Source organism: Salmo salar, chromosome 08 (assembly GCF_965601325.2).
Source record: "Salmo salar chromosome 08, fSalSal1, whole genome shotgun sequence".
NCBI classification, from domain to species: domain Eukaryota; kingdom Metazoa; phylum Chordata; class Actinopteri; order Salmoniformes; family Salmonidae; genus Salmo; species Salmo salar.
Window position 1 is genome coordinate 16,480,591 of NC_138298.1, and position 24,303 is coordinate 16,504,893.

General features: G+C 44.2%; 2 protein-coding genes across 2 annotated transcripts in view; both read right to left on the reverse strand.

The window, feature by feature from the left end:
• Window positions 1-10,193: 10,193 nt before the first annotated feature.
• The window catches only part of LOC106610077 (uncharacterized), an 88,768-nt gene continuing 74,658 nt past the window's right edge, over window positions 10,194-24,303 (reverse strand). The window contains exons 6-7 of the mRNA XM_082978197.1: window positions 13,265-13,386; window positions 10,194-11,684 (exon numbers count right to left, since the gene is read on the reverse strand). Of these exons, the coding sequence (XP_082834323.1) occupies window positions 10,677-11,684; window positions 13,265-13,386 (1,130 nt within the window). The 3' untranslated portion in view covers window positions 10,194-10,676. The remainder of the gene's footprint in view (window positions 11,685-13,264; window positions 13,387-24,303) is intronic.
• On the reverse strand, window positions 13,605-20,491 carry LOC106610105 (uncharacterized). Its single transcript, XM_082978166.1, has 5 exons — window positions 20,017-20,491; window positions 19,396-19,526; window positions 19,059-19,220; window positions 16,547-16,708; window positions 13,605-13,721 (listed from the first exon to the last, which is right to left on the reverse strand). The coding sequence occupies exons 1-5, from the start codon at window positions 20,273-20,275 to the stop codon at window positions 13,605-13,607; spliced, it is 831 nt and encodes a 276-aa protein (XP_082834292.1). The 5' UTR covers window positions 20,276-20,491.

Here is a 24,303-nt window from a genome sequence, read left to right on the forward strand (position 1 = left end):
TTTAACATTTAAGTCATTTAGCAGACGCTCTTATCCAGAGCGACTTACAAATTGGTGCATTCACCTTATAATATCCAGTGGAACAACCACTTTACAATAGTGCATCTAAATCTTTTAAGGGGGGGTTAGAAGGATTACTTTATCCTATCCCAGGTATTCCTTAAAGAGGTGGGGTTTCAGGTGTCTCCGGAAGGTGGTGATTGACTCCGCTGTCCTGGCGTCGTGAGGGAGCTTGTTCCACCATTGGGGTGCCAGAGCAGCGAACAGTTTTGACTGGGCTGAGTGGGAACTGTGCTTCCTCAGAGGTAGGGAGGCGAGCAGGCCAGAGGTGGATGAACGCAGTGCCCTTGTTTGGGTGTAGGGCCTGATCAGAGCCTGAAGGTACGGAGGTGCCGTTCCCCTCACAGCTCCGTAGGCAAGCACCATGGTCTTGTAGCGGATGCGAGCTTCGACTGGAAGCCAGTGGAGAGAGCGGAGGAGCGGGGTGAACCCAGATGGACTGTACAGCTGCAGCGATCGGTTAGCTGCTCAGATAGCTGATGTTTATAGTTGGTGAGGGAAATATAAGTCTCCAGCTTCAGCGATTTTTATTTTTTTATTTTTTTTTGCAATTTGTTCCAGTCACTGGCAGCAGAGAACTGGAAGGAAAGGCCGCCAAAGGAGGTGTTGGCTTTGGGGATGACCAGTGAGATATACCTGCTGGAGCGCGTGCTACAGGTGGGTGTTGTTATCGTGAGCTGAGATAAGGCGGAGCTTTACCTAGCATAGATTTATAGATGACCTGGAGCCAGTGGGTCTGGCGACGAATATGTAGAGAGGGCCAGCTGACAAGAGCATACAAGTCGCAGTGGTGGGTGGTATAAGAGGCTTTGGTAACAAAACGGATGGGAGGGGGGGGGGGGGGGGGGGGTTGTCAATGAAAATAGTCTGGTAACCATTTGATTAATTGTTCAGCAGTCTTATGGCTTGGGGGTAGAAGCTGTTAAGGAGCCTTATGGTCCTAGACTTGGCGCTCCGGTACCGCTTGCCGTGCGGTAGCAGAGAAAACAATCTATGACTTGGGTGACTGGAGTCTCTGACAATATTATGGGCTTTCCTCTGACACCGCCTATTATATAGGTCCTGGATGGCAGGGAGCTTGGCCCCAGTGATGTACTGAGCCGTACGTACTACCCTCTGTAGCGCCTTACGGTAAGATGCCGAGCAGTTGCCATACCAGGTGGTGATGCAATCGGTCAGGATGCTCTTGATGGTGCAGCTGTAGAACTTTTTGAGGATCTGGGGACCCATGCCAAATCTTTTCAGTCTCCTGAGGGGTAAAAGGTTTTGTCGTGCCCTCTTCCGACTGTTTTGGTGTGTTTGGACCATAATCATTTGTTGGTGATGTGGACACCAAGGAACTTGAAACTCTCGATCCGCTCCACTACAGCGCCGTTGATGTTAATGGGGGCCTGTTCGGCCCGCCTTTTCCTGTAGTCCACGATCATCTCCTTTGTCTTGCTCATACTGAGGGAGAGGTTGTTGTCCTGGCACCACACTGACAGTTCTCTGACCTCCTCCCTATAGGCTGTCTCATCGTTGTCGGTGATCAGGCCCACCACTGTTGTGTCGTCAGCAAACTTAATGATGGCGTTGGAGTCGTTTGGCCATGCAGTCATGGGTGAACAGGGAGTACAGGAGGGGACTACGTACACTCCCCTGAGGCAGACGTGTTGTTGCCTACCCTTACCACCTGGGGGGCAGCCCGTCAGGAAGTCCAACATCCAGCTGCAGAGGGAGGTGTTTAGTCCCAGGGTCCTTAGCTTAGTGATGAACTTTGTGGGCAATATGGTGTTGAAAGCTGAGCTGTAGTCAATGAACAGCATTCTCACATAGGTGTTAATTTTGTCCAGGTGGGAAAGGGCAGTGTGGAGTACGATTAAGATTGCGTCATCTGCAGATCTGTTAGGACGGTATGCGAATTGGGTCAAGGGTATCCGGGAGGATGCTGTTGATGTGAGCCATGACCAGCCTTTCAAAGCACTTCATGGCTACCGACGTGAGTGCTACGGGCGGCAATCATTTAGGCAGGTTACCTTCAATTCCTTGGGTACAGGGACTATGGTGGTCTGCTTGAAACATAGGTATTACAGACTCGGTCAGGGAGAGGTTGAAAATGTCAGTGAAGACACTTGCCAGTTGGTCCGTGCATGCTTTGAGTACACGTCCTGGTAATCCGTCTGGCCCCGCGGCTTTGTGAATGTTGACCTGTTTAAAGCTCTTGCTCACGTCGGCTACCGAGAGCGTTATCACACAGTCATCCAGAACAGATGGTGCTTGCCTTAAAGCCAGCATAAAAGGCATTTCGCTCGTCTGTTAGGCTGCTCGCGTCTGTTAGGCTGCTCGCGTCTGTTAGGCTGCTGGCGTCTGTTAGGCTGCTCGCGTCTGGGTTTCCCTTTGTAGTCCGTAATAGTTTTCAAGCCTTGCCACATCCGACGAACGTCAGAGCCGGTGTAGTAGGATTCAATCTTAATTCTGTATTGACGCTTTGCTTGTTTGATGGTTCGTCTGAGGGCATAGCGGGATTTCTTATAAGCGTCCAGATTAGTGTCCCGCTCCTTGAAAGCGGCAGCTCTTATGCTATTATGCTAAATTAATCACTTTATTATCAGCAAGCTGGAGAGGTTACAACAAACTCTGCACACCGTACAGGTCTATCAGAAGCTCCGTTGAGGCGGTCCCAGCAGTTGTCTAATGTACGGCTATACACAGACAAGTTATATTTGCATGATTTAGCATAATTAATTAATCACTACCGGTGGCTCGCACATGTGACTGCCCAATACCTCACGAGGCTTTCTCTCTCTCCAAGTTGAGATCTTGAAACTGAGATACCTCGGTTATTCCCATAGCAATATACTGGGCGTTCTGCCAAGTTGAGGAACAGTGATAGTGAGGATTCCTCCATACACGATCAGTCAGTCACCTGCATGAATCTTTCTAATTAGTTATTAGAAAGTAGCATTGATTTGATAAATAAACATAACATTTCCCTCACATTGGCATAATAGCGCAAAGGGTGTGGTTAAATGAAAAATGTATGCGCGCTGTTCTTGGAATTATGGTACTGCTTATCACATTACACATCAAATCTCCTATGATCAGTATCTTTCTGAGAGCAGATTTGAGAGCAGATTTGTTTAGAAAAGAACAGTGTGTTAGCAAGAATAGAGTAGAAAATAATGAATGACTTTATTCCATCTACCTCACCTCAGTAAGGTAAATATTCAACTATACTTGTTCTAGCCTGGGTTTACTGTCTCTCTAAAACAGCTATTAACCAAGGGTTAATGTGGAATATGTGGTCAATTACCCTCTTACCCCAAGACATTTCACATGATAACTATAATATGTCAGCTAAAGAATGGTTCCCAGATATCCCATGTGTAAATCTCAATTCACACTGCTATGATGTCTCCCAATTGTGAACACTCCTATGTTTGATAAGGTAACTCAGGAAGGAGAAGCTCTTGTAACATAGCTTACACTTGAAGGGCCTCTCCTTGATGTGAATGTTCTGGTGCTTCTTCACATAGTTCACCTCAGCGAAGCGCTTCCCACACGTGGGGAAGGCGTATGTATTGTCTGCATCCATCCTAATGCTCCCATGTTGTGACCCAATGACACCAGAGGAGGTAGCAGAAGCAGCCACCACCCTCAGGTCGTTAGTCTTTGAGCTCCCACCTTGACCTCTTGCCATTGTTTGGGTGTTGTTGGGATTGTGTGCTGTGTTATAGGCTAGGTACCTCTTGTGGTGAATACCCATCCTGACCCTGTTTATATTGGTGGGGTAGCTGAGGAAGGCTAGACCCAGGTCCAGGCTTTTATGAACCCAGTTACCAGGCATTAGACGAGACTCTGAAGGAGAAGACAGACTTCCCGAAAGACTACTGTTGTGGAAATTCTTACACAGGGACACTCGAAGTCAATCTTAAATGAATCATTATTTATTGTCAGCGCGCTGGAGAGGTTCCAACAAACTTCGTAAAGTATTCAGACCCATTCACTGTTTCCACATTTTGGTACATTACAACCTTATTTTAACATTGTTGAAATTATTTTCCCCCTCATCAATCTACACACAATACCCTATAATGACAAAGCAAAAACAGATTTTTGATTTTTTTGCAAATGTAAAAAAAAAATACTGAAATATCACAGCCAATAAGTTTTCAGACCATTTACTCAGTACTTTGTTGAAGCACCTTTGGCAGCGATTGCAGCCTCTAGTCTCTGACCTTACAAGCTTGGCACACCTGTATTTGGGGAGTTTCTCCCATTCTTCTCTGCGGATCCTCTCAAGCTCTGTCAGGTTGGATGGGGAGCATTGCTGCACAGCTATTTTCAGGTCTCTCCAGAGATGTTTGATCAGGTTTAAGTCCAGGCTCTGGCTGGGCCACTCAAGGATATTCAAAGACTTTTCACGAAGCCCCTCTTGCGTCTTAACTGTGTGCTTTGGGTCGTTGTCCTGTTGGAAGGTGAACCTTCGCCCCAGTCGGAGGTCCTGAGCACTCTGGAACAGGTTTTCATCAAAGATCTCTATGTTCTTTGCTCTTTTCATCTTTCCCTCGATCCTGACTAGTCTCCCAGTCCCTGCCGCTGAAAAACATTCCCACAGTATGATGCTGCCACCACCATGCTTCACCGTAGGGATGATGCCAGGTTTCCTCCAGATGTGACACTTGGCATTTAGGCCAAAAGACTTCAATCTTGGTTTCATCAGACCAGAGAATCTTGTTTCTCATGGTGTGAGCGTCCTTTAGGTTCCTTTTGGCAAACTCCAAGCGGGCTGTCATGTGCTTTTTACTGAGGAGTGGCTTCTGTCTGGCCACTCTCATTCAGGCCTGATTGGTGGAGTGCTGCAGACATGGTTGTCCTTCTGGACGGTTCTCCCATCTCCACAGACAAACTCTGGAGCTCTGTCAGAGTGACCATCGGGTTCTTGGTCACCTCCATGACCAAGGCCTTTTTTGCTCAGTTTGGCCGGGCGGCCAGCTTTAGGAAGGGTCTCGGTGGTTCCAAACTTCTTCCATTTAAGAATGATAGAGGCCACTGTGATCTTGGAAATCTTCAATGCTGCAAACATTGTTTGTTACCCTCCCCCATATCTGTGCCTCAACACAATCCTGTCTCAGAGCTCTATGGACAATTCCTTCGACCTCATTGCATGGTTTTTGCTCTGACATGCACTGTCAACTGTGGGACCTTATATAGACAGGTGTGTGCCTTTCCAAATCATGTCCAATCACTTGAATTTACCACAGGTGGACTCCAGTCAAGTTGTAGAAACATCTCAAGGATCATCAATGGAAACAGGATGCACCTGAGCTCAATTTCGAGTCTCATAGCAAAGGGTCTGAATAGTTATGTAAATAAGGTATTTCAGTTTTTATATTTTTTTAATTAGCAAAACATTCTAAATACCTGTTTTTCGCTTTGTCGGTATGGTGTGTAGATTGATGAGGAAAAATAATGCTGTAACAAAATGTGGAAAAAGTGAACGGGTCTGAATACTTTCTAAATGCACTGTCAGGCAGTTGCAGATTTGTTATTAGCGGGTGCAGGTGACCCACGCACCACTAGTTGTCACCAAATTAGCTAATGTCATAGCAGTGGCGGTCGGTGCCGTTTATGATGAGGGAGGACGTTTTTGTTTTTCATGAGCATGGCCTTATTTCTATTACAGCAAATTGGATGACTGTCATTCAAATTCCATTCACCCAGTTCAATGCAACATTGATAGATTTAGGCTATTACATGATACTCACATTTTCCCTATACAGTGGGGGAAAAAAGTATTTGATCTCCTGCTGATTTTGTACGTTTGCCCACTGATAAAGAAAGGATCAGTCTATAATTTTAATGTTAGGTTTATTTGAACAGTGAGAGACAGAATAACAACAAAAATATTGAGAAAAACGCATGTCAAAAATGTTATAAATTGATTTGCATTTTAATGAGGGAAATAAGTATTTGACCCCCTCTCAGTCAGAAAGATTTCTGGCTCCCAGGTGTCTTTTATACAGGTAACGAGCTGAGATTAGGAGCACACTCTTCAAGGGAGTGCTCCTAACCGCAGCAGTAAAAAAGACACCTGTCCACAGAAGCAATCAATCAATCAGATTCCAAACTCTCCACCATGGCCAAGACCAAAGAGCTCTCCAAGGATGTCAGGGACAAGATTGTAGACCTACACAAGGCTGGAATGGGCTACAAGACCATCGTCAAGCAGCTTGGTGAGAAGGTGACAACAGTTGGTGCGATTATTTGCAAATAGAAGAAACACAAAATAACTGTCAATATCCCTCGGCCTGGGGCTCCATGCAAGATCTCACCTTGTGGGGTTGCAATGATCATGAGAACGGTGAGGAATCAGCCCAGAACTACACGGGAGGATCTTGTCAATGATCTCAAGGCAGCTGGGACCATAGTCACCAAGAAAACAATTGGTAACACACTACGCCGTGAAGGACTGAAATCCTGCAGCACCCACAAGGTCCCCCTGCTCAAGAATACATATACATGCCCGTCTGAAGTTTGCCAATGAACATCTGAATGATTCGGAGGACAACTGGGTGAAAGTGTTGTGGTCAGATGAGACCAAAATGTAGCTCTTTGGCATCAACTCAACTCGCCATGTTTGGAGGAGGAGGAATGCTGCCTATGACCCCAAGAACACCATCTCCACCATCAAACATGGAGGTGGAAACATTATGCTTTGGGGGTGTTTTCTGCTAAGGGGACAGGACAACTTCACCGCATCATTTGACAGGGCCATGTACTGTCAAATCTTGGGTGAGAACCTCCTTCCCTCAGCCAGGGCATTGAAAATGGGTCGTGGATGGGTATTCCAGCATGACAATGACCCAAAACACACGGCCAAGGCAACAAAGGAGTGGCTCAAGAAGAAGCACATTCAGGTTCTGGAGTGGCCTAGCCAGTCTCCAGACCTTAATCCCATAGACAATCTGTGGAGGGAGCTGAAGGTTCGAGTTGCCAAACGTCAGCCTCAAAACCTTAATGACTTGGAGAAGATCTGCAAAGAGGAGTGGGACAAAATCCCTCCTGAGATGTGTGCAAACCTGGTGGCCAACTACAACAAACGTCTGACCTCTGTGATTGCCACCAAGTACTAAGTCATGTTTTGCAGAGGGGTCAAATACTTATTTCCCTCATTAAAATGCAAATCATTTTATAACATTTTTGACATGCATTTTTCTGGATTTTTTTGTTGATATTCTGTCTCTCACTGTTCTAATAAACCTACCATTAAAATTATAAACTGATAATTTCTTTGTAAGTGGGCAAACGTACAAAATCAGCAGGGGATCAAACACTTTTTTCCCCCACTGTACCCATAATTAGGTTGCTACAACTTAGCCTATGAATGAAAGTTTACAAAGTATCACACAGGTCGACAGAAAAATTTGAGGTGACAGACAGTGACACATTCAATACTGCCTTGCACACTCTTGCCTGCATCTTGCTGATCTAATGTGTAATCATTCGTCCAACAGTTGCAAACGAGAGTTTCCATTGGACAAATTCAGGTAAGTTTATCCCTGTTTCGTTCCGTTTGCTTCCGTTTAAGAAACGTTTTTCAACAGAATTGGTGAAGTAAATACACCCCTTATCATGCGTAAACACAGTTCACTTTCATAGTGGCCCTGTTGTAATTCCTTCTCACATCTATGTGCTCTCCTCCCCTCACCTTTTCCCTTCATTTGTGTACTTTAATACACAACACATAAGCTGTATTTGAACAGGCGAAAAAAAACTTTCCAAGCCAAACCATATCAAAACCGCTACACACCATATTAGCTAAAGTAACATCATAGTCAGCATAGCTAATAGAACTAACGTGTTAGTAAACTCGCTAATCATGCAGCAATACATTTGTAAAACCAAAAGCTTACCTTTATTTGGAAGTACCAGTGGTGTGTTGGACATAGCCAGCTAGCTAACATAGCATCCCTCTATTTGAGCAGGGCTTGAGTGAGCTAAACTAGCTAGCTGCATTTGCTAACTACAGTTGAAGTCGGAAGTTTAAATACACTTAGGTTGGAGTCATTAAAACTTGTATTTCAACCACTCCACAAATTTCTTGTTAACAAACTAATTGTTTACAGGCAGATTATTTCACTTATAATTCACTGTATCACAATTCCAATGGGTCAGAAGTTTACATACACTAAGTTGACTGTGCTTTTAAACAGCTTGGAAAATTACAGAAAATGATGTCATGGCTTTAGAAGCTTCTGATCAGTCAATTGGAGGTGTACCTGTGGACGTATTTCAAGGCCTACCTTCAAACTCAGTGCCTCTTTGCTTGACATCATGGGAAAATCAAAAGAAATCAGCCAAGACCTCCACAAGTCTGGTTCATCCTTGGGAGCAATTTCCAAACGCCTGAAGGTACCACGTTCATCTGTACAAACAATAGTACGCAAGTATAAACACCATGGGACCACGCAGCCGTCATACCGCTCAGGAAGGAGACGCGTCCTGGCTCCTAGAGATGAACGTACTTTGGTGCGAAAAGTACAAATCAATCACAGAACAACAGCAAGGACCTTGTGAAGATGCTGGAGGTAACAGGTACAAAAGTATCTATATCCACAGTAAAACAAGTCCTATATCGACATAACCTGAAAGGCCGCTCAGCAAGGAAGAAGCCACTGCTCCAAAAGCGCTATAAAAAAGCCACACTACGGTTTGCAACTGCACATGGGGACAAAGATCGTACTTTTTGGAGAAATGTCCTCTGGTCTGATGAAACAAAAATAGAACTGTTTGGCCATAATGACCATCGTTATGATTGGAGGAAAAAGGTTAGAGGCTTGCAACCTTAAGAACACCATCCCAACCGTGACGCACGGGGGTGGCAGCATCATGTTGTGGGGGTGCTTTGCTGCAGGAGAAACTGGTGCACTTCACAAAATAGATGGCATCGTGAGATAGGAAAATTATATGGATATACTGAAGCATCATCTCAAGACATCAGTCAGGAAGTTAAAGCCTGGTCGCAAATGGGTCTTCCAAATGGACAAGGACCCCAAGCATTCTTCCAAAGCTGTGGCAAAATGGCTTAAGGACAACAAAGTCAAGGTATTGGAGTAGCCATCACAAAGCCCTGACCTCAATCCTATAGAAAATGTGTGGGCAGAACCTGACTCAGGTACACCAGCTCTGTCAGGAAGAATGGGCCAAAATTCACCCAACTTATTTTGGGAAGCTTGTGGAAGACTACCCGAAACGTTTGACCCAAGTTAAACAATTTAAAGGCAATGCTACCAAATACTAAATTGAGTGTATGTAAACTTCTCACCCACTGGGAATGTGATGAAAGAAATAAAAGCTGAAATAAATCATTCTCTCTACTGTTATTCTGACATTTCACATTCTTCAAATAAAGTGGTGATCCTAACTGACTTAAGACAGGGAATTTTCACTAGGATGAAATGTCAGGGATTGTGAAAAACTGAGTTCAAATGTATTTGGCTAAGGTGTATGTAAACTTCCGACTTCCACTGTAAGTAAGTGAAACTGAAAGAAATTACTCTCTTCCTTTTCTTTCATTTTTGAAGAAACGAATTTGTTTAAAACGGTTAAACTATTGTCTTTCTCGCTCTTTGAGTAAACTACTCACCACATTTTATGCACTGCCGTGCTAGCTAACTGTAGCTTATGCTTTATTCATTTTCTGATCCTTTGATTGGGTGGAAACATGTCAGTTCATGCTGCAAGAGCTCTAATAGGTTGGAGGACGTCCTCCGTAAGTTGTCATAATTACTGTGTAAGTCTATGGAAGGAGGTGAGAACCATGAGCCTCCTTGGTTTTGTATTGAAGTCAAGTACCCAGAGGAGGGCGGAAACTAGCTGTCCTCCGGCTACACCATAGTGCTACCCTACAGAGTGCTGTTGAGGCTACTGTAGACCTTTATTGCAAAACAATGTATTTTAATCAATGATTTGGTGGATATATTTGAATATATTTAGTATAGTCTTATCTAAAAAGGTTAACTTTTTAAAATGTTTCACTATTTTTATTACTATGAAATTCACTGAGGATGTTTCTCCCCTTCCTCCTCTGAGGAGCCTCCACTGGTGTGATGAGATCAGATGTGATATACTAGTCAATGAAAGTCTTAAAATGAAAAGTCACATTTCGTGTTTATTAAACATAAACAAGTGTTAAATACACCTGTCTCAGCTACAAATCTGTATGATAAACAACATTAATTTTATCATTAAAAGTGTCTTGGGACAGAAATTAAGTAGTTGAATGGCATTTGTGAACATCATATAGCCTACACAGTACAAACACAATATAAACAGACTTTTTAAGCTTATATATCACACAATGTCTGGATACAATATTCGCGCCAGGAATATTCAACATGGTTACTCTCGTTATTCCAAATGCATCTGCTGACAAAAATGACAATTCATGTTTGAGTGCTATGGCTACTTTCTATGTTATAGAGTGGAATGGTTTTCTATTGGTGTATCCTGAGGTAGCTCCTTTCTGAGAACCTCTTCCTGCAGTGCGTACAGGCGAAAGGCCTCTCTCCCGTGTGGACCGTCAGGTGCATCTTCAGCTGTTGCTGGCTGGAGAATCTCTTCTCACAATGGGGTCAGCTGGAGGATTTCTCCCCTGTGTGGACCCTCTGGTGCCTCTTCAGGTTGCCAGCATGGGCGAATTGCATGTGACACTGGGTACAGCTGAAGGGTTCCTCCCCATTGTGGACACCCCTATGCCTGATAAGGTTACTCAGGAAGGAGAAGCTCTTGTAACACAGCTTACACTTGAAGGGCCTCTCCTTGGTGTGAACAGTCTGGTGTTGCTTCACATAGTTCGCCTCAGAGAAGCGCTTCCCACATGTGGGGCAGGCATATGGCTTGTCGGCGTCTGTCCTAATGCATCGCTTCCCACGTTGTGACCCCGAGGAGGTAGAAGCAGGAGCCACCACACTCAGGGGGTTAGTATTTGAGCTCCCTCCCTGACCTTTAGCCATTGTTTGGGTGTTGTTGGGATTGTGTGCTGTGTTATAGGCTAGGTACCTCTTGTGGTGAACGCCCATCCTGACCCTGTCTGTATTTGTTGGGTAAACCTGAGGAAGGGTAGACCCAGACGTCCTATGAACCCAGTCATTCGGCATTAGACAAGACCCTGAAGGAGAAGACAGACTTCCTGTTAGACTACTACCAGGGGGGTCTCCCACCACACTCTGTGAAGTCTTAAGCCCAGGGTGACCTGCTCTGTTCATCATGGATACTGTGGTGTTTGTATCATAGGAACAGGAGGGTCTATCTCTATCAGTGCCAGGCCTTGCTTCATCACTGCACTGAGACTGTGAAGAGAAGGGTCTGTGCTGCAGACTGGATCCCTGACTGGAGCCTCTGTCTGTCTGATGACCACCAGGACTGAGGTTGTTCAGTCCACCTGTCCACTGGTTGTGTTCTGTGTGGTGGTGGAGTCTCTGTCCCTCACGGTTTGGTCCTGGTTCCAACTCGGGAAGGAAGAGTGATGGCTCCTGATCCAGGGTTCTGATCCGGGGCCAGGGTTTGTGCCCAGCCACCTCAGAGGTCCAGTCTCTCCCGCCAGCAACACCTGAAATCAGCAGGTCCTCGTGGACTGCAGACTGTAAACACAAATTGTACAGAAGAGCATATAAAAATTTATATAAGAAACTGCTGTACACACAGAAACATGACATTATAAAATGTTAACCAGTGTCAACCATCTCTAACACTGTGATTCAAGTACCTAACAATATGGAGCCATTGGAGTTTATTATAAAACGATTCCATATGTGTTGATTCAAGAATTAAGTATAATGTTTTGGTTCGACTGAGATAAGGAAAACTCAGTCCCTGCAATGATACAAAAATAACCAAGTCAGTCAGCACAGAGTCAATTTTGTATTTCATTTCACAAAATGGTCATACACTAAGATAACTTGAAGTACAGTACTTTTATTGCACAAAACGATATGTGACATATATAATAACTTTTCTCACTATGGTAACACTTGACCTTTTCTGTAAATCTGGTACCCTTGCATTAAAAAAAAGAATTTTAGAATACATTGGAAAAGGTTCAACATTACATAACACACAGCTTCACTACTTCATGTGACGTAAACATGAATTAAGGCACCATCATTATCTCACTATCAAACACCAGTATCAACCTAAAGGGAGAAAATGTGTCACTCTTCATCAGTGAAGCATTTTTACAAACACCAACCATCACCATATAATCTACTCTGCCTCATCATACTCAGTCTTTCTTCAGTTGACATCATCCGGTTCCCTACTTCATTAAAAACCAACGGAATTAACTACAAACAAACTAGCTAGTACTACATTATATGTCCCTCTACTCTATACATGGGCCGCGTGCATTTTCTGCTGGTGTATCCTGAGGTAGCTCCTCTCTGAGAAACTCTTCCCGCAGTGCGTACAGGCGAACGGCCTTTCTCCCGTGTGGACCTTCAGGTGCATCTTCAGCTGGTGCTGGTGGGAGAACCTCTTCTTACACTGGGGGCAGCTGAAAGGTTTCTCCCCTGTGTGGACCCTCTGGTGCCTCTTCAGGTGGTGCTGATGGGAGAACCTCTTTTCACACAGGTGGCAGCCGAACGGTTTCTCCCCCGTGTGCATCCTCTGGTGGATCTCCACCTGTTTGGGGAAACTGAAGGTTTTCCCACAGAATGAACACGGGAAGCGCTTCTCTTTGCCACCAGATCTACTGATAGCATTACTACTACTGTCATTTGTCAATGGGTTTGTGTAGCCATTTAGTGTTGAGGCACTGGCATTGTCTGAGGTCTGGTTTAACATTAGGAGAGTGTGAGGAGGACGAAGGCCAGGGAGTGTGTGTTGTCTCAGGGTCCATGTTCCAGTTGATAGATCCTTTAGAAGGCAGGCTGAAGGCAGCACCTGTTAGGGGGTTAACCTGAGGTTCCATCAGTCTCTCTGAATCACAACTATAGGAGCAGGACGGAGCATCGCTAGCCGAGTCTGTGACTCTTCTCTCCCGCCGCATACAGACACCTCCCTGTCCCTGCACACCAAATCTACACCTCGCCCTGGTCACAGCCAGTCTGTTGTCATGGAGTCTAAGATCGGTTGTTGTTTTGTGTTCCACTGTCTGTTTCTGGTTGTGGTTAACAGTGTTGTTCCCCAGCCCAGAGTTGAGGACGCTGTCCCATCCACTGACCTCCACTATGTTGCCTCTGGTCCTGGCCTGCTTAGTGATATTGTCCCCTGGGCGCTTGACTGCACCGGTCTGGGAATCCAAGATGGCTTCCCAGTCTCCTCTGTAATCCTCCAGCCAACCACCTGCAGGAAGAGGTTACAAAATAGACTTTAGAAACATGGCAGAGAACTCTACATATGGAGTTTTTTTACCTGGTCAAGTTCCTTCATTTAATGTGTGGTTTTGTATGTAAACATAATTTGCATTTATGAATGAAGAAAGAAAACAAATAGCCAGGTGCATCACTATTCCCATTGAAGATCTATTACTGTATGTAGGCTATATGTACTTTCCCTGGCCCTTACCCTTGCTCCCCCATCTTTAGTCCACTCAGCAGATCAATGCTCTCTGGTTCGTCTTCTATTGTCTCCTCTTTGACCAGCAGCAGATCAGGCTTCCCATCCTCCATGTCTACTGACTGTAAGAGATACAGAGTGAGAGAATGTTGTATCAAGAAATCTGATATGAGCACCCTGCTATGGAGCATCTTCTGATTGGGCAATGAGGGACTGCTATGAGTACTATACAAACATGTTAGTTGATTTGATTACTTGACAGTTGTGATGGAAAATTGTATATTTGTGCTTTAACCAATTTCTGTGTTCATGCAAGTGACTGATTGAACCAATCCTCACTATCAGTATCTGCAATTTGGCAGTATGCCCAGAACTTTGTTTGAGAACGAAAGGGCAAGGTGACCGGAAACATGACCGAATACAAACAGTGTAGTTATTCCCTCCGCAAGGCAATCAAACAAGCTAAGTGTCAGTATAGAGACAAAGTAGAGTCACAATTCAACGGCTCAGACACGAGAGGTATGTGGCAGGGTCTACAGTCAATCACGGACTACAAAAGGAAAACCAGCTCCGTCGCGGATCACGATGTCTTGCTCCCAGACAAACTAAATAACTTATTTGCTCGCTTTGAGGACAATACAGTGCCACTGACACGGCCCACTACCAAAACCTGCGGGCTCTCCTTCACCGCAGCCAACGTGAGTAAAACATTTAAACGTGTTAACCCTCGCAAGGCTGCCGGCCCAGACGGCATCCCTAGCCGCGTCCTCAGAGCATGCGCAGACCAGCTGGCTGGTGTGTTTACGGACATATTAAATCAACCCTTATCCCAGTCTGCTGTTCCCACATGCTTCAAGAGGGCCACCATTGTTCCTGTTCCCAAGAAAGCGAAGGTAACTGAGCTAAATGACTATCGCCCCGTAGCACTCACTTCCGTCATCATGAAGTGCTTTGAGAGACTAGTCAAGGAACATATCACCTCCACTCTACCCGACACCCTAGACCCAGTCCAATTTGCTTACCGCCCCAATAGGTCCACAGATGACGCAATCACACTGCCCACTGCCCTAACCCATCTGGACAAGAGGAATACCTATGTAAGAATGCTGTTCATCGACTACAGCTCAGCATTTAACACCATAGTACCCTCCAAACTCGTCATTAAGCTCGAGACCCTAGGTCTCGACCCCACCCTGTGCAACTGGGTCCTGGAATTCCTGACAGGCCGCCCCCAGGTGGTGAGGGTAGGTAACAACATCTCCACCCCGCTGATCCTCAACACTGGGGCCCCACAAGGGTGTGTTTTCAGCCATCTCCTGTACTCCCTGTTCACCCATGACTGCGTGGCCATGCACACCTCCAACTCAATCATCAAGTTTGCAGACGACACTACAGTGGTAGGCTTGATTACCAACAACAACGAGACGGCCTACAGGGAGGAAGTGAGGGCCCTCGGAGTGTGGTGTCAGGAAAATAACCTCACACTCAATGTCAACAAAACAAGGAGATGATCGTGGACTTCAGGAAACAGCAGAGGGAGCACCCCCTTATCCACATCGACGGGACAGTAGTGGAGAAGGTGGAAAGTTTTAAGTTCCTCGTCGTACACATCACAGACAAACTGAAATGGTCCACCCACACAGACAGCATGGTGAAGAAGGCGCCGCAGTGCCTCTTCAACCTCAGGAGGCTGAAGAAATTTGGCTTGTCATCACAAACCTTTTCAGATGCACAATCGAGAGCATCCTGTCGGGCTGTATCACCGCCTGGTACGGCAACTGCTCCGCCCACAACCGTAAGGCTCTCCAGAGGGTAGTGAGCTCTGCATAACGCATCAGCGGGGGCAAACTACCTGCCCTCCAGGACACCTACACCACCCGATGTCACATGAAGGCCAAAAAGATCATCAAGGACAACAACTACCCGAGCCACTGCCTGTTCACCCCGCTATCATCCAGAAGGCGAGGTCAGTACCGAGAGACTGAAAAACAGCTTCTATCTCAAGGACATCAGATTGTTAAACAGCCATGACTAACATTGAGTGGCTGCTGCCAACATACTGACTCAACTCTAGCCACTATAATAATGAAAAATTGATGTAATAAATGTATCACTAGCCACTTTAAACAATGCCACTTTATATAATGTTTACATACCCTACGTTACTCATCTCATATGTATATACTCTACTCTATACCATCTACTGCATCTTGCCTATGCCGTTCGGCCATTGCTCATCCATATATTTATATGTACATATTCTTATTCATTCCTTTACACTTGTGTATAAGGTAGTTGTTGTGAAATTGTTAGATTACTTGTTAGATATTACTGCATGGTCGGAACTAGAAGCACAAGCATTTCGCTACACTCGCATTAACATCTGCTAACTATGTGTATGTGACACATAAAATGTGATCTCAGTTTCAATGTCTCAGCTTGTAGAGAAGATGCCTCGTGAGGTATTGGTCTGTCACAAGCATGAACCAAACGTTAATGATTAATTAATTATGAATGATTTAATGAGCTAAATCATGCAAATATAACTTGCCTGTGTAAATATATAAGAGAGTTTACGGGACTGCCCCGGTAGGGCTCACTTCAGACCGATACCATATGCATCTAAGTTTGACTGTGACCTCTTCAGCATGCTGGTAATAAACAACGATTCATTTAAAATTGACTATGAGTACCCTATATGTACAATTTCCACCACAAACTGTTTAATAGTTTGACAGTTCAAAGGCATGGTCCCACACTTAAGACAAAATTATTAAAACCTGGGCCCGTATCCACATAGAGTTTCAGAGTAGGATTGCTGATCTAGGATCCTTCTATATAAATCTTATTCATTATGCTCTAAAAGGCTAAACTGATCCTAGATCAGCACTCTGAGTGGCTTTGTGGATAGGCCACTGACCTAACACCATACAGACAGTGGGCTCACCTCAGTGAGACTGTGTGTGGTCCTGTGTTGCTCAGCTGGTTCCTCTGTGGGTTCAGGAGGTGGTGTAGTCAGGTTGTCCTCCATGACCATGGTCCCCTCAGGGTTCCCCAGACCCTCCTCACACCCCTCCTCCTTCACCAGCAGCACCTCTGGACCCTCCTCCTGGAAGAGACAGGTGATACAGATTACACAGACATACACACAGATAATAAACACACTTTCAACATGGAGTGTTTACCCATCCCCACTATGTTTGAGTCCTATACTGTAGTTACATAATGACTTCATTGTTGTTAAACCCATCATGGTGGACATAAATATGATGTTGTGGGTAAAAACAAGTCAGCTATGATAAGTCAAAAGTCATCAGACAAACCTGACTAAACATTCTGTGTACAGGAGGTGTTTGTTAGCGTGTGGGTATCACAGGAGGTTGGTGGCACCTTAATTAGGGAGAAGGAGCTTGTGTTAATGACTGAAGCAGAATAGGTGGAATGGTATCAAACACATGGTTTCCAGGTGTTTGACGTCATTCCATTTGCCATGCTCTTCTCAGCAGCCTCCTGTGGTGGGTATGTGTAGGTATATTTAGTAAGTGTATAGTGTATATTCGTTATAACATCGTGTTTATGCAGAATAGGGTGAGATCAGATGTGAGGTACACTAAAGAGAGTGAAATGAAAGTCTTAGAATGAAAAGTCCCATTTTGTGTTTATTAAATAAAAACACTTTAAATAGACCATATGAAAACTACACATACACACATCTCAGATACACATCTGTATTTACTCGCCAAATTTCTTTTCTCATTAAAAGTGTCTTTCTTGGGGAATTTTTGTTGGTAGTTGAATGGAAGTAATGCATTTTTAACATCAAATGTACAGTACAAACAATCTGAAACAGATTCATTAGGCTTATATATGCCTTATATATATATCACACAATGTCTGGATGCAATATTCTACCCAGGAATATTCAACACTGAAATCTGTTACTCACATTATTACTTGTTTAGCCTCGTGCTTCAACACTCTTCGTTGTTGCGGAAATTGACCCACTACTGTAGTTTACTTTGTGCATCTAAGTCAAGGATCATCAACTAGATTCAGCCATGGGCCGATTTTCTTTTTTGCAGATGGTCAAGGGGCCGAAACATAATTATAATTTGTAGACTGCAAATTGACCGCAAGAAGCTCAAACAGATATATTTGACGAAAATATAATAATTTCAAATCTTGCTTAAATTTGTATATGATCCCATATATCTTTCTATTCGGCGTGGGAATACTTTGGAAGAGATTTCCAAAATTAAAATCAATTGGACTGGTGTTTTATGTCAATAAAAACCATATACGAATGTATTTAGTTTTAATTGCTCAGAAAACTCACCCGCCAGTTGGGGAACTTTACATAGTGTTGAATATTCAACACTGAAATCTGTTAATCTTGTTATTCCAAATGTATCTGTGGATCTTTTCTCTTGACAACAATGACAATCAATGTTTGTTTTTAATGCAGGAGGTGATCAACAAGTAAGAAGCTATAGAGTGGAATGGTTTTTCTTCTGGTGTATCTTGAGGTAGCTCCTCTCTGAGAACCTCTTCCCGCAGTGTGTACAGGCGAACGGCCTCTCTCCTGTGTGGACCTTCAGATGCGTCTTCAGCAGGTGCTGGCGGGAGAACCTCTTATCACACTGGGGGCAGCTGAAGGGTTTCTCTCCTGTGTGGACCTTCTGGTGCCTCTTCAGGCTGCCAGACTGGGCAAAGCGCATGTGACACTGGGTACAGCTGTATGGTTTCTCTCCTGTGTGGACCCTCTGGTGGATCTCCACCTTCTGGGCGCAGCTGAAGCCTTTGTTACAGAACATGCAGAGGAACCGTTTTGCTTTACTAGTGCCTGATGTTCGTCCCCCTCCCCGAGCCTGGGCTCTAGCCCTGTCGTCTGAGTTCAATACCTGATCGAAAAGGATACACCCGTGTGAATCGGAAGGCCCCATCGACGTGGACACTAAGCTTTCCCTGTAATCTAAGAAATCTCTGCCCTGTGAGTGTCCGTCGCCTAGGTGACTATCTGCATTCCATGTGGGAGGAACGTCGCCCTCCACTTTCACAGTCACTTCATCTCCGACCAGACCCTCCCCTTTCTTATCTAGGCACCCTTCAGAGTACACACTACTACTGTACTGGTTCCAGTCCCCTCTAGACAGATTTGTCTGTGTCTCTAAACCCAAGGGCATGTTGCCAGGGTCCATCTCAGTAATGTAAGAACAACACGGATCATCACCAGCACTTAACACATCACCTGAAGCAGGATTGGAATGAACCTTCCTCTGGCTCGGATTACCGTAGAGTAAATATTCTGAGCTTGGAGCAGGAGGACACCCCAGTCCCCCCAGCCCCAGTCTCTCCGGGTCTGACCTATGGTCAGATCCTGTGTGTAAAATCCTTTGTGTTACAGTTAGAGTCTCTGTGTCGGTCTCTGACTTGAGGACGGTGTTCAGCGTTCCACTGACCTCCGTGATGCTGTGTCGGGTCCTGGGCTGTGCTGGGGCGGGGTCCTCCGTGGCTACAGGGGGCACTCCAGCCCCTCCAGTCTGGATGTCTTTGCTGTGCCGTGGGTCTTCCTCTTCTTCAGACTTATCCAGCTTGACCCCAGGACCTGCAGCCTCTGCAGACTGACACAAGTAGAGAAGAGGTTATTTGATAACAATGTCATAGGGAAGTCTCACAAGCTCATCTATGGCAGATAAATGAGGATGTACATAGCTGAGGGGACCCTTTACGAAATAAAAGAGCCATATTTGATTTACAAAGTAACTCAAATGTTTAACGCAACACTATTACACTAACCTCTATTATGATAACGTGTTGGGTTGAGGTTCCACTCCCCTCATCAACAGTGATTGGTTGGTCATCTCTCCATGTATTGTGTCCTGCTGGCTTCACAAAGCTCCTGTGGCCTCCAGTGAGATGTCCTTCACCTGAGAAAGTGATTGGGGGACAGGTGGTTAGGTTACTGTCAATGTTTACCGCTATGTTGTACACTATTGACAGTTTTGATCTAGAATTGGCAAGGATGAAAGATAACAGTTCGCATAACTTCTGGGTATACTATTTATTGATTGATGTATTATGTTCCAGGAATCACATTTGTTTTCATTGAGTAAATAATAGGAAATGCAGTAAATCAAGAATCTGGTTAGAATATGATAGTGTCTTTGAGCAAGATAGTTAAGTAATGAGGGGAATTATTGGATACTATCCAAGACCAAATTCTGGGTAACACATCTGAACACATGTGCAGAGGGGAACGGGGCTACTGTGCTGAGCTATATATGAACATCACAGGAGGTTGGAGGCTCCTTAATTGGGGAGGACGGGCTCATGGTTATGGCTGGAACATAATTAGTAGAATGATGTGAATCAATGTGTTTGATATCATCCTCCCCTCAGCATCCTCCACTGATGTACCTCTTGCGATTCCTCTGTATCGGTCGAGAATCTTGACACTACTGGGACGACTGGCGAGGACGCGCTCTCGTGCCGTCTTCAGTTCCAGGAGCTGTAGTTTCCTCCGCAATGCCCTATTTTCTTTCTGGCTTTGAGTTATTTCCAAACGAAACACTGCATAGTCGTTGTCTACGAGTTTACAGATATCGGCCACGGCTGCATTCGCTAGCACTTCCATGATTGAGGCTATTTGAGTGTGAAAAACCATACAGTTAGCCATTGTTAGCAGCTAGCTAGCGTTACCTAGATAAAGTATATCGAACAAGTCCTTTCTCCAACGCGAATTAATGACTACATGTGATGAGTATGTAATGCTGTGAAGTTAAAATAGTCATATTTTGAGTTCCATGGTGTTAATAAACGACAATAAAAACGCTAACGTGGACCTTTTTCCTGGTCACTGTTCACTTCCGTTTACACAGAAGAGAACGGATATTAATGCCGGCGTCATAGCTCAAAAGGTGTGGCTAAATGAAAAGGGTATGCGCGCTGTTTTTTGAAATACGGTACTGACTATTACGTTACACGTCAAGTCTCCAATTCAAGTATCTTTCAAGCCCAGAGCAGATTTGTTTATAAAGAACAGCAAGAACATAGTAGAATAGAATACAATATAATACTTTTATTCCATCTACATCACCTCATTAAGGTAAATATTCAACTGTCCTTTATTTTTATTTTGTTTATTTAACCTTTATTTAACTAGGAATGTCAGTTAAGCACAAATTATTATTTACAAAAATGCTCTACCAAAAGGCAAAAGGCCTCCTGCGGGGATGGGGGCTAGGATTCAAAATAAAATATAGGACAAAACACACATCACGATAAGAGACACCACAACACTACATAAAGAGAGACCTAAGACAACAACATAGCATGGCAGCAACACATGACAACACAGCATGGTAACAACACAACATGGCAGCAGCACAAAACATGGTACAAACATTATTGGGCACAACAGCACAAAGGGCAAGAAGGTAGAGACAACAATACATCACACAAAGCAGCCACAACTGCCAGTAAGAGTGTCCATGATTTAGTCATTGAATGAAGAGATGGAGATAAAACTGTCCAGTTTGAGTGTTTTTTGCAGCTCATTCCAGTTGCTAGCTGCAGCGAACTGAAAAGACGAGCGACCCAGGGATCTGTGTGCTTTGGGGACCTTTAACGGAATGTGACTGGTAGAACGGGCGTTGTATGTGGAGGATGAGGGCTGCAGTAAGTATCTCAGATAGGGGGGTGTGAGGCCTAAGAGGCTTTTATAAATAAGCATCAACAAGTGGGTCTTGCGACGATTATACAGAGATGGTCAGTTTACAGAGGAGTATAGAGTGCAGTGATGTGTCATATACGGAACATTGGTGGCAAATCAGATGGCCGAATGGTAAAGAACATATAGCCGCTAGAGAGCACCCTTACCTGCCAACCTATAAATTACGTCTCCGTAATCTAGCATAGGTAGGATGGTCATCTGAATCAGGGTTAGTTTGGCAGCTGGGGTGAAAGAGGAGCAATTACGATAGAGTAAACCAATTCGAGATGTAACCTTAGCCTGCAGCTTTGATATGTGCTGAGAGAAGGACAGTGTACTGTCTAGCCATACTCCCAAGTACTTGTATGAGGTGACTACCTCAAGCTCTAAACCCTGAGAGGTAGTAATCACACCGGTGGGGAGAGGGCATTCTTCTTACCAAACCACATGACCTTTGTTTTGGAGGTGTTCAGAACAAGGTTAAGTGCAGAGAAAGCTTGTAGGACATTAAGAAATCTTTGTTGTAGAGTGTTTAACACAAAATCCAGGGAGGGGCCAGCTGAGTATAAGACTGAATCATCTGCATATAAATGAATGAGAGCTTCCTACTGCCTGAGCTATGTTATTAATGTAAATTGGGAAGAGCGTGGGGCCTAGGATCGAGCCTTGGGGTACTCCCTTGGTGACAGGCAGTAGCTGAGTCAGCAGATATTCTGACTTTATACACTGCACTCTATGAGAGAGATGGTTAGCAAACCAGGCCAAAGACCCCCTCAGAGACACCAATACTCCTTAGCCGGCCCACAAGAATGGAATAGTCTACCGTATCAAAAGCTTTGGCCAAGTCAATAAAAATAGCAGCATAATATTGCTTAGAATCAAAGGCAATGGTGACATCGTCATGTTGGTATGAAGAGATTCGGGAGACAGACGCAGGAATGCGTAATAGCTGTGCCTTTCGCCAAATGGAATTCTTGAGGTGGAGTAACTCTGCCAGATCACGATCAAACCAGGGGCTGAACCGGTTTTTAATTCTCATTTTCTTTATGGGGGGCGTGTTTGTTCACAATACCACTGAAAATATCAAAAAAGAAGGTCCAAGTGTCTTCGACAGAGGGGATCAAGCTGATTCTAAACCAATTTAGAGAGGCAAGGTCATGAAGGAAGGCTTGCTCATTAAAGTTTTTTAGCAAGTGTCTATGACAAATCAGGACAGGTTGTTTCACTGAGCAGCCATTACAAACACAGGCTGTAAAACAGTGATCACTAAGGTCATTACAGAAAACACCAGACTGATACCTATGAGGATTATTTGTGAGGATAACATCAAGGAGAGTAGCCTTTTCTGTGTGTTTGGAGTCATACCTTTTGGGATTGGTAATAATCTGAGAAAGAAATAGGTAGTCCCATTGCTTTAGGACTTGGTAAGGTCGTTAAGCATGCCCCAGTTTAAGTCACCTAGTAGGAAAAATTCAGACTTAGTGTAAGGGGCCAGGAAAGAGCTTAGGGCAGGTAGAGTACAGGCCGGTGCTGATGGAGGACGATAACACCCAGCAACAGTCAACAAAGAGCTATTTGAAAGTTGAATGCTTAAAACCAGAAAATCTAATTGTTTGGTGACAGACTTGGTGGAGACAACCGAGCACTGAAGGTGATCCTTGGTAAAGATTGCCACTCCACCACCTTTGGAAGATCTGTCTTACCGAAAAAGGTTATAACCAGAAAGGTTAACATCCGTGTTCAAAACACTCTTTCTTAACCACGTCTCAGTAATGACCAACACATCTGGATTGGAGCTGTGAACCCACACTTTCAATTGATCAGTTTTAGGTAATAAGCTTCTAGTGTTAACGTGCAGAAAACCCAGGCTTTTACAAGAGCAGAAATCAGTGAAGCAGATATCAGAGCATAAGTCAGAATTGGGGATAGCAACAGTAGATGGGCCAAGTTGTACCCACACATTTCCAAATAGCATCAGCAGTAATACAATCAGGGCACAGCAGAGGACAGGGATAGCTCTGCAGTGTTGATTTTTTTTAATGACATTTGAATGTGCATCAGATGCACATTCTAGCCTAGGTTTATCTAGCCTAGGTATACTGTCTCTCTAAAAACAGGTATTTACAAGCCTGTTTCAAATTCAAGTTAACAAAGGGTTAATGAGGAGTATGTTAATATGTTTGTTTGGGTTGTGAATTGGATTCGTTCTGACGTTTCTTGAATTCTTGTTGTTCTTACAGTTTTAAAATGTTTATTACATTTACATTTTAATTTTTGTCATTTAGCAGACGCTCTTGTCCAGAGCGACTTACAGGAGCAGTTAGGGTTAAGTGCCTTACTCAAGGGCACAAACAGATTTTACACCTAGTCGTCTCTGGGTTTCAAACCAGTGACCTCTCACCCTTAACCGCAGTTATTGATTGTTTTTGTAACTGTTTGACATTTTACCGCATTGTCAGGAGCTAGTAATATAAGCATTACGCTGCACCTGCTATAACATCTGCTAAACTGTGTACATGACCAATAAACTTTGATTTGTTTTTTACCACCCTCCTAAACAGAAGTAAACAGGTCGTACAAACTGACCCAGTTTGTAAAGACCAGTCAGTCTGGAATATCAAGTACAGGTGGACTTTAGTTCATGTTTAATATTTCATCTCAATCATCACACGACCTGAAGGTAGATTATAGGCCATTTACTGCAAACAGCTTGAGGCCAAGGACTGTAGACTAAACACAGTGACATGGTGATGTACACTGCCTTACAGTGTACATTCATTATTTGGACAGTGAAGCTTTTAATTTGGATCTATAGCCTATTCCAGCATTTTGGATTTGAGATCAAATGTTTCCTATGAAGCGTGTCGTGGACGAATCAGAATTAGTTGGGTAACATAGATAATTAAGATGTTTTATTAGTATAATATGCTTATTTGAGGTACTTGTCATTAGAAAGTGTCCATTGGACTCTGGTGTCTTTTCAGTTGCATGTC